At 52.2% G+C, this 14,171-nt stretch overlaps 1 protein-coding gene across 1 annotated transcript in view; it reads right to left on the bottom strand.

Moving 5' to 3' along the window:
- Positions 1-6,902, bottom strand: part of AGRN (agrin) — a 115,079-nt gene extending 108,177 nt beyond the window's left edge. The window contains exon 1 of the mRNA XM_026862624.1: positions 6,635-6,902. Within this exon, the coding sequence (XP_026718425.1) occupies positions 6,635-6,728 (94 nt within the window). The 5' untranslated portion in view covers positions 6,729-6,902. The remainder of the gene's footprint in view (positions 1-6,634) is intronic.
- Between the last annotated feature and the right edge of the window lie 7,269 nt (positions 6,903-14,171).

Genomic DNA, 14,171 nt, shown 5'->3' with positions numbered 1-14,171 from the left:
GACAGGCTCCTAAAGTCTCCTCCAGCTGGAAGAGGGAAGGAGGGAGGGAAACAGCTCCCCATTTTACATGGTGGCTGCAGGATGGGGGCAGAAGGTGTCAGGGAGAGGTAACAAAAAAGCTGCACCCGAGTCCTGCCTTGCAACAGGTTATCAAGAAGCCCAGAAACAGTTCTGCAAAGCCAGAGGATATGAAGAGGATGAAGGAGATGCCAGAGACCCAGTTTAGGAGATGCTCAGAGGGAGAGATTCAGAGCCAGCCTTGTCAACAGGAACACTGATGCCTGCCAGTAGGAAGTGTCACTCCACTGGCACCCACTCCCCGCCGCCCCGGCAGAGCAGGCACCCTCGCAGCAGGACTTCCTCTCCTGCTCACAGCACCACCACCAAAGGCTTCACATGCCCATGGAGGAGCTCCCTGCAGCAATTCCCCTGCCTGGGAGCACTGCAACACAGCTCTTGCCCCGGCCCCTGAGCAAGGCTGATGCTGTGCAAGCATCCTGCAGCGGGAAGCACCGAAAGGATGCTGCAGGGACCAAGAGCGGGACACAGAAATGTTTCACACCGCTCCCCTATGGGAACTCACAATACTTTTCCCACTTCAATGTCCCTTCCCTTCTCTTCCACCCCACATCTGTCCAAAAAGATTGAAACAGGGAGAATGATGCTTCTCTGTGCATTTCCACCAGCCGGGAGGTGATGTACCAGCCTGATTCAGCACCCAGCAGTTCTGCTGGGGAACACGGCAGAAGGAGGCACTGAGCCTGCCAGAGCCCACAGCAGCAGCTCCCCTCTGCAGCACAGCAAGCCACAGTCCCCCTCTAACTTATTAGCTGAGCAAACAAAGGAAAAGCATAACCCAGAGCACATGGCCAGGGCCCAGCACTTGTCATAACTGCTGCTGACCAAAAAGCCCCAGCGGATCCCGCGGAGAAATGCAGCAGGATGTGCCAGAGTGGGAAGTGGGGCCAAAGGAGCCTTCCCAGACCAGTAGCCTCCCACACCAGATTAAAATTCCATAGGAATTTGCTAAACAAATCGACTCTCTTAGCTACTGCCATAAACCCGTGGGATGTTTTGCATCGCTACCACGCAAGGGAGGGAGGAAACGGACCCTTAGGCTTGGCCCAAATGCAGGGCTCCCCACACTAGTGGCAAGAGCACCTCCTGTAAACGCTGGCCCAGCCAGCACGGCAGGGCCAGGGCAGCTTCTGCGGCATCAGCCACAATACCTGGCTCCATCCGTCCCCAAAGCACCAGCACCTCGCCCACAGGTCAGCCCCTGCTCTCCCCAGGGCCAGTCGCTGACACGCTGCCCCAGCCCGCAGATGGGGAGGCAGGAAGGGCCCCCCCCCAAGTGTTCAGTGCTGGATTCTCTCCTCTCAGTTTACTACATTTTCCAGCTGCTGGCTAACTCTCTCACCCTCTCGAGACGGAGGTGTTGATGCTGTTCTTATTATCTTCAATTCAAAACAGAGCCATGAAGAGGAGGAAAGGAAAGAAAAACCTTCTTTAAGAAAAAACCCACACACTAACCCTCTTCCAGCCCCCTCCCTCGCCTGTTCTAAAGCACAATGAAATGCCAGGGATGGATTAAAAAGAAATAGTTGCAGGGGTGGAGAAGGGCTGCAGAGAGACCAGAGCCTGGGAAGTGACCACAGCCCAAATCACCTAACACAAACCCATGCCAGCAATTTCCTTGCTGAGAGGAGCCTACTGTGCAATGCCTTACAGTCTCTGTAAGGGGCCTGAAAAGAAAATTTTGCATGGGCTGGTTTACAAGAACAAAACGTCTCAGTTCTATGGAGGCAGAGACCTAAAAAGAAAGAGAGGACAGAATAAAAGTGAACAGGCAGAAGACAAAACAGAATGGAAGTTATAACTTAAAGGGAGATGCTTTCAAAGCAGTCCTGCTCCCAAGTAGACATGGGAGAAAACTGGGGAGAACTGAAGTTGCAGGACTGGATGCAATTCTTCTGCAGGAGTAATTAATAGGGTTGCCACAGAGATGAAAAGTCAGAGGAGAGCTCTGGACGGGCTAGAATCAGAATTTCAATAGGAGCTAAGTGACATTTTTAAACATATGGAGCATCTGCAGCACACTGCGTGTTGAACACAAGCCAGAGCAGCTAGAGCTTTACTATGGGCATCTACTGGGAAAAAAAAAAAAAAAAGTTTCAAAAGCCTGCACAGTGACCTCACTGCAGCACCCCGAGATACCACACTGGCCCCCTCCAGCTCCCAGGCTGGGTAAGGTAGAGCACCCAAAGGGGAGCATCCCAGCACAACCCACACCCTCCCGGCTGCCCACCCCCAGGGAGCGGGCCCACACAGAGGGCCAGTCCTCAGCCTGGCTCTCGCTGCTGGAATAATTCCCATCAGGAAGGCAGAGCACCCCCAGCACTGCCCCTAAGCCAGGCAGAGCCATCCTTACCAAAAGGCTTAACAACCCCATGGGCCCTATTTTCCATGTCACTTGAGGTGACACCACCCTGGTTAAAGCACAGAGCAAGAGTTTCTTGAAGGCGTGTTGGACACGCTGCTCTGGGACGAGGGTCTCAAGCCACCAGCGGGACCTTCTGCTACAACAGCCTGTGCTGACTGTACCCAACCCTACCAAGTTTCACTAGGCACTGTACTTGTAAAGCCAACGTACGTACGTGGCTTTTCCCAGGAGGTTCCAAGTCCACACACATCTCCAAAGCTGGCAAAACAGTTTGGGGCAATTGCAGTGGCGTTAATGCAAATCATGCCACAAGCAAGGCACTAGTTAAGAGAAGCTCTGGGCTTTCATTAACCAAGGCCCTAACAAAGGTTTAATCTGAACTTCCTTCCACCCAGACAGCTCAGTATGGAGTCACACAGCCCCTCCCACACCATACACAAAAAAAAAAAAAAAAAAAATCTTGATTTTCTTCAAGTGCAGTTGTGATCAAAGTGAAATATGAGACACACACACACACACAGGGGAAAGATCTCGCAGGGATTAGTCAGCTGTTGAACTCCAGAGAGCGTGCTCGATGGTGTTGTCAGGGGCGAGCCAGGAGAGGAAAAGCACTGCACCTAGCACAGAGCCCTGGGAGGCTCCAACACCTGCACAGTGACTCCAGCCCTCCTCGTGCACTACCAGCCTTCACAGCACAAACAGCCAGGCTGGGGCTTACCACGCTAATTCTTTCCCGGAGAAACCTCATCCAGAATGTCGTGAAGAACAAGAGGGAATCTACTCCCGGTGCTACCCAGGGCCAGCTCCCTTTCCATGCATTCCCCTCCAGAGCAAACATCCTCCTTCACCCAGGGACCCCATCCAAGCCCGTGCCCCAGCCTCCTGCACAAGCCCCAGAGCTGCTCCTCTGCCATTCAGCACCAAAAGACTTCCCTCCAGGCACCCTCAGTGCTGAGCCAGTTTGCAGAGAGCTTAGCTGAAGTCTTGTATTTTGACTACAGCTGGTCAAAGCACTTCTACTCCAATTAAGTATAATCAAAACACACCGGTTTTACTCTAACCTGAGCTGTTTCACAGAGATGCCCTGGTTTGAACTCCCCTCTTAAGACAGGAAAGAGTTTTGATGTCTAGGATTTTTCCAAGCTGGAACGACAGGAGATGAAGATACTCAAAACATTCATGTTTTTCTACTCAGCTGCCACCATTCTTCCAATTCTTTCTGCAAAAGCACTCAAAAGTTTGTTTTTAAACTCAAAGTGCAGCAGAGAGCAGTGTTCTGGGCAGCTTTGCTTTGAACCCTTCCGTGGAGAGCTGATGGGAAGGAAACAAGTCCTGGAGCTAAATTCTCAGTCTCAGAGCTCAGAAATGGTTCCCAGGGTGGCAGGAGCAGGTTCTCATGGCTGGTTTTGCACGGCCTCCCAGAAGCCACCAAGGCAGCCGCATCGGGCAAGCCAAAAGGGACTTTCACAGGCCTTAGGTGATGCCCGAGTTTTGGGTAGGGCTCGAGTATACCAGAGTTTTGGGGGTCAGTTTGTTCCAATGCTCTCTCCAGCAAACCTGCTAGCACTCAGCATATAGGATACTCACACAACAACCAGCCTTCCAAGATGTGGGAAGAAAGGGAAGTTCACTGGCTATGGCAAAAAAAAAAAAAAGGGGGATTCATCAAGGCAAGAGCTGCTCAGTCAGCCAGATGCCAAAATAAGAATCACTGCATCTCCCCCAAGCAACACTTTTCAACCTAACCTGAGATATTAGTAACTCAAGGTTGCCTTGTTTTGGTCATTTCTCAGCAACACAGTCTGGACAGGTCTCCAGTTTGGAGAGACTGGGTCCACCACAAGTGGTAAGTTGTACTCAGGCTGTTTTCCAGCTCTCCCCAGTCCCCACTCTCCCCACACCAGCCTGCTGTCCCTGAGCCACCAGTCTGGCAGGCTGAGCCTATCTCTGCATGCCAACAGCATCCTGGAGAGAGACCCAATTAATTAAAGGAAGCAAGCTATGCAGCAAATGATCTTCAGAGAGAGGAGTCCCAGAAAGAATCATCTGCTCCCTGGCATCAGGAAAGGTTAATATAGCAGCGAAGAAAGATAAACCAACCTATAACTCCATAGACCTGAAACTTAAGCACACAGGATGGGGAGAGAGAGTTTAGACATGCCCAGCTTTGGCACCTTCAACTTCAACCTTGCACAACAGCAACACCAAGCAAATCTTTCCTATGGCACTGCAGACACATCCACCTACAGACACCTCACACCTCTGCCCTCCTGGGAGCAGGATGCCGGTACAGCACACTGGGAATGACAGTCCCATCGCCATGTCTGCAAAAAAAGCTGTCCATGGCTAGGACATGTCCCCAGCTGCAGCAGGTCCCAGCCCAGCTCACCAAACAACACAGCAAGCCCCGACACACCAGCAGCTGGAACAAGCACTATGTCAACGCGACACAAGTTTGAGTCTTCCCCCAACTCAAGGCAAAAGCAGGAACGGGTCCCAATTCTACACCAAATCTATAGTATTAGGAGGAAAAGGAGATCTCTCATCATCTCGCAGTGCCCCCAGGCCTTAGGGGACAACATCCCTCACCACAAATGGGAACCACCTAGCTCATCCAGCCCTGCTCACATCCAGTGTGTGCAAAATGAGCATGCCAAAGAACACAGCAGGCTAGTGAAGAGGGAATTCTTCCAAATGTTTGCTCAGGTTTAACAAAAACCACCACACATACGCTCTTTATTTTTCCCCCCTCCTCCCTCCCTCTCCACTAGGTGCAAGGAAGGAGCAGGACCGATACCTTTCAAGTGCAATATGGAATATACACACACACACTCATATATATACACGTATATATAAGTGGAAAACCTCCAGTGTCCCTCCCACTTACAAACACCACTCGAGACGGGGGCCTCCTGCGAGCCACTTTGCTGAACTAGCTCTCTCCCAGCCTCCCAGACCAAGAGTTCGGCCATTTACTTCTGTCAGCATTCACAGCTGGAAAAAGGGGTTATGGCCTCTCCTCTGCACATCCAAGGGGAGGAGGGAGCCAATCTGCATGTTTATTTGTTGTCTGTACAGAATTCCTGCATTCCTTCCCTTGTTTACTCATCTGCTTTCAGGACATACTCAGACCCCAGCAAAGGGCTTTTGGGGCACTGATTTCCCCCCATGAGCTCGGAGCTCTTGCTGGAACACAGGACAAGCATAAAGGGAGAAGAGAGAAGTCAGAAAATGGGTTATTAGAGGATTATGTTTTCAAACTTGGGCAACAAGTAGAAGAAAAATCAATTTTCTCCAGGTCTGCTCGCCATAGAGGCGCATCTCCACACGTGGAGGTCCAAGACCCCATTGAAGAGCACATGTGGGCTCTTGACCCTGCAGCTCTTACCAACAGCTACGTTCTTACACCCACAGCAGCACCAGTAACTCAGCACAGCATGCCAACCTTCCTCACCCAAGCTCTTTAGGGAACAGGCATGAATGCTTCAGACATTAACATGCAAGTGGTACAGGGCTTCACCATGACAATACAGAAGCACACCTCATATCCCCCCAGAATTGCCTAGCTGCTCGGCTTGGTTTTGACTTAGCTATACCTTGGGGAAGCAAGCTTTACCTCCTAGCAGAACTAAGCTGGCTCCTCAGATTCCTGCAGGAGCCCACGAGGCTGACTTAGCAAGCAAGGAAGCTCCAAGTGACTACCATGAAGGACAGGCCTTCACCACAGGCTTAACCCATTAATTCATTAGCTCTAAACCTACAGGTAAATCTAACTCATGTGTGAGGAGTCTAAATTCCCTGGTCAGAGCCCACCATGCATTTGTGTTAGGACAGGACTTGCAGTGGGGATGCTCCCAACTACACTGGGCTCGTTGAGGAGGGACTGAGAACCTGCATCAGGTCTGGAGCAAAAATAAAAACTTTTTTTGGCTTTATCTTGGTTGCCTTTGACAACAAGGTCGATGCCAGGCACTGTCCCCACAGCAAGTGAGTCCATAGAGCAGTATGACCACCCCAGACACACGCAGAACAGCGGGATTGATCGGCCTCATCACCACCAAGATCATTTGTCAATCAATCATTTATAAGCTAAGAGCACAGCACAGCCAGCAGAGCCAGGGCTTGGCCACTGCGGTGTCTGCAGGCTGCGGGCACCCCAGGGAAAGGCAGGCACCCACGCTCCAGCCTCACCTTCCACGCAGTGCTCCACCTCCTCCAAGTTGCGCAGCGTTATCCGCATGAGGCTGGAGTTCAGCATCAGCTCATTGCGGTGCGCAGGCCACATGTACTGCGGGGCGGGGTTGACGAAGAAAATCCGCGTGTCTCCAGTCGAGACTTGGTTGTCGCAGATTAAGGGGTCCCCGAAGCCACCGATAACCACTTTGTTCCCACCATCCAAGAGGATCTCGTGAGTGACGATGTCTTTGCCTTTCAGATAACGCCAGACTCTCACCTTGAACAAGAGGGAGAAAGAGCACGTGAGACCATTTCACAGCCACAGACAATTGGCACTTTCTGCCCTGGTTAATTTTTATCACGTTGTCACAAGATGCACAGGAGTGGTTCAGGCTGGCAAAGGCTTCCAGCAGAGCTAATTTCATTAGCCATCCCTCTAAAAGCACAAAATACGTGGGCAACAAAGACTAAAGCACGTTCTACTCTTGCTGCCAAAGCTGCGCCTAACTCTCCAGGCCAGGAACGTGGCTCTCCTGGCCCCTTCCCACGCAGCCTCGTGGGGAGCGAAGGGGACACACCACACATCGCGAGGGGCCCCTCAGCCAGGCCAGCTCTCCAGCAAGGGACAGAAATCCCCGTGCCCCATCCCTCCCCTCCGTGCTGGGACGCTGCCTTTGGTGCTGAGCGCAGGATTTGCCTTCCCTCCCCACCTCTCCTCCCTCGGCTTTGGCTGGGCCCAGAGCTGGCTCCCAAGTGTGCCACCAGCCCAGTCACTGCTGTTGGAGGCTCGAAACAGCCTGATGAAGAGCTGCCCTACACCAAACCCTACCACGAGCCGCCCTGACTCACCTCCCCAGAGACCCACAACACCAAAACAACCCTCTCCCTCTCACCACCAACCCCGGGGAGGACTCACCTTCCCCACCCCAAGTGCAAACACCCAGCAAGCCCCTGGCACAAAGCGGGCCGGTGGAGGGTAGCAATGCCTCTTTCCTTCTGCCCCATCATCTGCAGACACAGGCCCCAGGGTCAGGGACATGATCCAAGCCCTATCAAGGGCAGCACTCAAGTCTCAGCCTTGCCAGAGGAATTCCCCTTCTGCTCCCAGGCAGCATCATTGGAGGTGACAGACTCCAGCTGGTACAAGTTGTCCCAGAGATACTCTGACTTGCAACAAAATCTCAGCGATGAAATGTATCAAAGGAGAAGAAAACACTTCTGAATAATAATAAAAAAAAAAAAGCTTTGAAGGGAACATTAAATGGCTGGAAGTTCCCAATGGGAGAAGGCTGCACAGCCAAAGGGAGCACTGTCCATCCACAGAGGAGGCTCTAACAGTGGCACAGGAGCCCCAAAACAGGGGCAGGAGGAGGCAGGTGGGTTGGGTAAATGAGAGGGGAGCCTTCTGGCTCTGACAAGGCACTGGTACCTCAGGAAGACAAAAGGCAGAGCAGATAACATTCCCCATAGAAATGTCAAAGGCTACTTATTGTTCCCATAAATGACTAAAGAAAGCGTTTGCATTAACAGACTGGATTTGCTAAAATACATGGAGGATTTGGCAGCAGAAGGCCATTTCCCCTTTACTCATTCAAACTTCAGGAAGGAAAATAAGTCCTGGCCACAAAAGTTAGTCCCTCTCTCCCCACTTCCACTACCAGCAGCTCTAGAGGACTCTCCCTGGACCTCACTGCCGGCTCATCCCCCTGCCCAAAAAAGGTGAAAAAAACGCAAGCCAACCTCTCTGCAGTGCCACGCTCTGCACAGCAAACCACCCAAAAGAAACAGGAGGGAAGAAGCAGCCCTAAAATTAATCTTTAGTGGACACGGGACACCAGATCAAGGAGCAAGGGCGGCTGGTGTAGTGCAAGGGTATTTCTGTGAGCACAGGCACCCCTGGCCTGGCATGCTCCGTATGCTTTATCACACTCCCTGCCAGCATCTCCCCTCCTTCTGCAGCCCGAGCACCCCGTCACCTGCATTCCCCAGCCGTCCTCACCACCCAAAGAGCACTTCAGCACACCGGGCCAGGCACCAAAGCAGGGAGGTGGAGGCTCAGAGATAAGGAGGCTCTTGATCCCGTCTCTGAAACAGGCACGAACATACTTCAAGAGTGTAATTCCCTACTTTAAGAGCGCAATTCCGAAGGGAACTCGAGGGGCAGAGAAAGGATGCTCACAGGCAGACAGGTCTCTCCCAGCCTGACAGGGAGGCAGATAGTTGTTCACACAACGGCTTCTGTGCTTGACACAGGGGTCATGGTGGGGGGCACTTGTTACAGTCGAGAAGGAAAGCACAGAGCAGACATTATCCTGCTCGAGAATGAACCATTTTTGTAGTTATCTGCAACTGCAGCTCACCAGCCTCTGCCCTGCATGGCCCTTCAAGTGCATCGTGTTCCCCTATGGGCTTTGAAACCATCCAGAAACTCTTACTCTTTGTCAAACACCTCTGTCCCATTACTCAGTGACTACAGAAGACACACACAAAGATCTGACGCTGCAAAGTTCAAAGAAGAGGGTAAAAACATGTTGGGGGCTAGGAGGAATGCAAGTCTCATGACCATTAATCAATCTTGTAATTTTTTGAGGCCCCGACTCCAAGAATTCAAGGGTGTGAGCTCAGCACTAACTCAGTCCAGATCAAGAGGCCTCAAGTTCCACAATGATCTTGAGCTGAACTCCCACACTGTCCCTGCTACAACTAAGAGTGGGCAGCTACAGGTGCTGGGGCAAGGGAGCGGGGCCATTCCCTCTGCCACAGGAGCAAGACCCTCCTGCTCAGCACAAAATTCCCCCGCCAAGCAGAAAAAAGGGAATGAAATCAGCATTGCTGTACTCTACAGGTGCAACTGACTGTTAAGAACAAATCTTAGGAGTGTATTTTATTCTCAGATCCTCCTACTTCGCACACCTTCGACTGAAGGTGTTCTGTTTGCCTGCCTTGGAGAAGGACTTGATGGGTCTCAGCTCTGGCCCAGCCCAGCAGGTCCTGTGTATTACTGAGGTGAGCCCTGTTCTCCTGCATACCTGAAATCAAAAAAAACCATCCCAGGTATAAACACCACGGTGACAGCTCCTCTTTGGAAGCTGCACATGCCTTAGCTGCTCCCAGACGCGCAGAGGTTAGCTGGAGACGTTGTACCCACACGCTCTCACACTCATTTATCTTCCAGCGTGAAGGCAGCCAGCTCCCCTTGGGCCAGTGCTAAGCAATGCCACAGCAACCAAAGGACAAGCAATAACTTAGAAGCAGGCTACCCTCCCTCTTTGTACAGTCCAAGCCCAAGCTGCTGGGCGTGGGTAAGAAGAGGGACCGAGAAAGCAATCCCTTCAAAGCCATTTGCACAGCCTATTTCTGCCTGGGAAACCTGCTTGAAAAGCTGGCTGCTGGGTTGAACGCAGCCCTGTCAGCGTGAGCTTTTTTTCTGGAGAGAGATGGCAGTCAACCAGCAAACAGAGGGAGCTTCAGATGGCAAGGAAGGGTAGCTGTGACAGGCAGCTTTCCTCCCCTCTGTTCTTACAGGAATCCCGGTACGGACACAGACATCTGCTCCACCACATGCAGCCCCCTTCAAAGAGCCAGTCTGGGGCCACCTGCGAACGTGGCACCTCAGGTGAGCCGAGGAGGCAGGGTGTGAAGGAGCACAGCTTGCACAGCTTCAGCGCAAGCCTCCCGCTTCCCCACCCGGGACCAGCTGTTTCTCCAGCATTTCGCAGCAGCACAACTCCCTGTGGTTGTGCTTCTCCCCACAGTCAAGTTAAGACACCTTCCTCCAGCCCCACCTCCTCTTCCTTCGGCAGCAGCCTGCAGCCCGCAGGGCAGGCTGCTCGCTGCAAGGTGAGGTGCAGGAGCAACCAGGGCGAAAACCCAGGAACGCAAAGGAGACAAAAGAAAAAAAAAAAAAACCAAAATATATATACACACCAGTCAGGCAGAAAGCACAGCCTGGGGCTTGTGCTGAAAGGTTGCAGTTGGGCATTTCCACAGCTAGGTCTAAGGGGGAGGAAAGGCTAAAGCCTACCCCCTCTCCTGAAGCAGATGGTAATTTAATTAGCATGGCTGTTCTAGTTACACACCTCAGAGTCAGGCCACAGCATTCACAAGCAACATCAGAGTCCACCAGCTTTCTCCCCACCCTTATCCTCTATAATGAATGGATGTGGAGGCACCAAAGACCAAGCAATTACCTGTAGGGCATCCCATTCATCATCACACACAATTAAGACTTTGTCACTGGTGACTCACTGGCTACATCTAGGATTGGGGAAGAAGAGGGAGAGCGAGAAAAAACTGGGCTGGAACCTAGTTCCAAGAGGTCCCCTTCCCTATAGCAGACTCATTCACTCTTTTGCCAGCGAGCACATAAAACACTGGATTAAGACTGTTTTACAAGACTCCTGGCTGCTACAGGGAGGCAGAGTAAGAACAGTGAAAACTTTATTTAAGCAGATCCTTGCAAGGGTTTATTTTAAGTGCAGTACAAAACCAGAAAGTAAAAGGATTTTCCAGTATGCCATGGGGGTCCATCCCACTGTAGGGAATGGGACCACCTGTGCAGGCATGTGCAGCGCGAGCGAATTCCTGCCAGGGAGATGCTTCGAGAAATGCCAGCCTTGGTCTTGTAAAGAAAGGTGAGAAGTTGGAGCACAGTCCCCTCAGGAAGAGAGCTGTCACTCTGGACAGAAGGAAAAAGGGTCACCACCAGATTTCAGCGCTTCTCAGAGACGAAGGGTGCTGGTGAGCATCAGCTCTGCTCGCAGCTTCGCACACAGACCTGCCAAACTCTTCCCTCCTGCCCGCACACCGTCCCTCTCCCTGGCAGAAGGCAGCTGCCCCTTCCCTCGGAGCGAGCAGAGCACCAAACCCACCTCCCCCAGCAACTTCCACATGCAACCCTTGCTGGAGAACAGCCGCCATCACCCCCCCAAAATATGGGCTCTATTGTTCAGAACAGGATCCACATCCTTTTCAACACTTCCTATAGCACATATAGGACCTGCATTTGTCCTATAAATAGGAGCTCCCTTCAGAAATACCAGGTCAGCCTAGAACGAGGCACATCAGAGGACTCAAAGGCAGGGAGGGACAATGCCAACACACCGGCTGCGAACGGGATGAGCAGCAGCTTGCGAAGAGGAACAAGCAGAGCCCCCTGGTTCCCGTATCAAACCCTTGGTGAAGCTGCACGTCAGCCACTTTCAACTTTGGGAGTTCTGTCAGGCTGTTTCTCCTTATTATTCATCTCCTCTAGTAGCAAATGAATGGCTGGTAGCTATTTAAGGGTGTTTATCTAACACTAATTTCGCGTTTCTTCTGAGTTGTAATCTGCTTATCTTCATCTATCAAAGGCTTCAGCTGGGAGGGTTTGGAGTTTAACTAGGAAGAACAATACACGAAGGCAGCACTCGCAGATATTCACATGCCTGCTCCCTCGCAGACCACCCAGCACACTCGCTATTTTGGGTGTGGGCTGTAGGGAACTCTTACCACACACTTGGCCCTTGCCTTTCCTCTTCAGATAAAGAGGAACCAGACAAGAGATAACTGCGGTATTTGGAGGTAACCCCAGGGCCTAAGGAATGGCTACTGGAGTATGATGGGGAGGAAGTGGACATGAGTTTTCTCACCAGCAAGATCCCGTCTGCACCTTGGCTCGTTCCAGCTCCGCAGGCACCAGGGTCGGTGCGAGGGCAGCGGGAGCCAGCGGTCAGGTTTAATGTCCAAACTGTCCTTTTGGAATCTAGGTGCTTGGTAAAAAATAAAAAATAAAACAAAAAAACCTCTAAACCACAAGTATGTCTAACCCTGCAACCCAGCAGATCAGCAGAAGCCACGGCGATTTCAGTACTTTGAGACTTCTTGGAGTGAAACAGGCCAACAGCTGCTGCAAAGCTACAGATTTACAAGTCATGAGCCCTACGCCCTGCTAAGTCAAAGTCAGGAGAGATTTATCTGCTTCCAGGTCCTGAAGACACCCCAAGTCCCATTTCAAAGCCTTTTTTTCCCTGCAAACACACAACGAGCATACCATTAAAAATCAGGAGACGGATGTGTAGGTAAAGAGACTGAAGAGCCACTGCTCTAAGAAAATTGCTAAATGTCACAGCACGACCCGGAGAGCTGGCAGCACTGCCACAATGAGATGGGCTGGGCACTTCCAGCCGGGGGAGGAGAGGTTTTTCTCCTTTCACTTTCTTTTACAAGACTCCAGGACTGGGGAAAGGTACTTCTGGAGCATGTTCGGGCCTACAGGTGCTGTTATGACCCTGGTCATCGGCAGAAGCAAAATCCCAGAGTTAAGTCCAGCGTAAGGAGGACAAACCCTCACAGCATCGCTCGGGATGGCGCAGGGAAAGGCGGGTGAAGGCTCTCCTCCCAAGCTGAGCAAGGCAAACTGCTTCCAATACAGCCACCACCAACAGACCAGCTTCCTCCCCACACTTTGCTCCCTAGCTGCTCCTACTCGGACTTGATTGCACCCTTGCAAAAGCAGAGCTGCTGAGCAAGCAGGTTTACAGGAGCCCAGGCAAAACAATTTTCCTGGCCCAGAGTCTTGCTCTGATGCAGCGAGATGAAGCCTGGCTATTACGCCAGCCAGACACCTTGCTGTGTGTCTGCAGAGTGAGGAGACAAACCCGTTTCTTAGATAAGCATTTCTGTCTCATCACTAACCTCCCTGGACCACCTCCCGCCTACTTGCCTGGCAACCCTCGCCCAGCATCAGGTGGCCCACATCCATTCAGCCATATGTACCCCAAGCTGCCGCAGGACACCGGCTGCTGGCAGCAGCTTATTAATTTTCTCCGTAGCGCCCAGGATGTGCCAGACACTTTGCAAACACACGGTCTGTGCACTAGCCTGGAGGGTCTGTGATCTAATTTACAGGAGCCAGGGTACAGATTGTACCGTGCGGCAGCGCAAGGGGCAGAGCGGTGGGAGCAAGCGTGAAGCAGCGGGCACCAGCTGGACAGACAGAAGCTGTTCAACTACTTGACTGGCCTGAGAGATGCTCCAGAACAGAGGGTGACGCCATGAATAAAAGTTAACCTTCTTCTCCCACCAACACTCTGCTGCGCATCACCCCAGGCCCTGCTTAGCCGTAACCACAGGCAAGAACCGCAGTACTTCGTCAGGATGGGCAGAAAAGGGGCCGGGAGGAGGAGGAAAAAGCAATGGAGCAGCATGTCCTCGCAAGTGAGGTTCCTGCCCCGGGAAGGGTTAAGCCATACAGCACGTTTTCTGACAAGCGGGAGGATGGTATTTCAGGTTGCTGAGTACTTTACAGTCTCTCGGCTTAGGGGCAGTGCTGGGGGTGCTCTGCCTTCCTGATGGGAATTATTCCAGCAGCGAGAGCCAGGCTGAGGACTGGCCCTCTGTGTGGGCCCGCTCCCTGGGGGTGGGCAGCCGGGAGGGTGTGGGTTGTGCTGGGATGCTCCCCTTTGGGTGCTCTACCTTACCCAGCCTGGGAGCTGGAGGGGGCCAGTGTGGTATCTCGGGGTGCTGCAGTGAGGTCACTGTGCAGGCTTTTGAAACTTTTTTTTTTTTTTTT

Source organism: Athene cunicularia, assembly GCF_003259725.1.
Source record: "Athene cunicularia isolate RWA chromosome 21 unlocalized genomic scaffold, athCun1 chr21_part1, whole genome shotgun sequence".
Taxonomy (NCBI): Eukaryota; Metazoa; Chordata; class Aves; order Strigiformes; family Strigidae; genus Athene; species Athene cunicularia.
The sequence above is the reverse complement of the archived record's forward strand: the minus strand, read 5'-3'. Positions and strand labels throughout refer to the sequence as shown.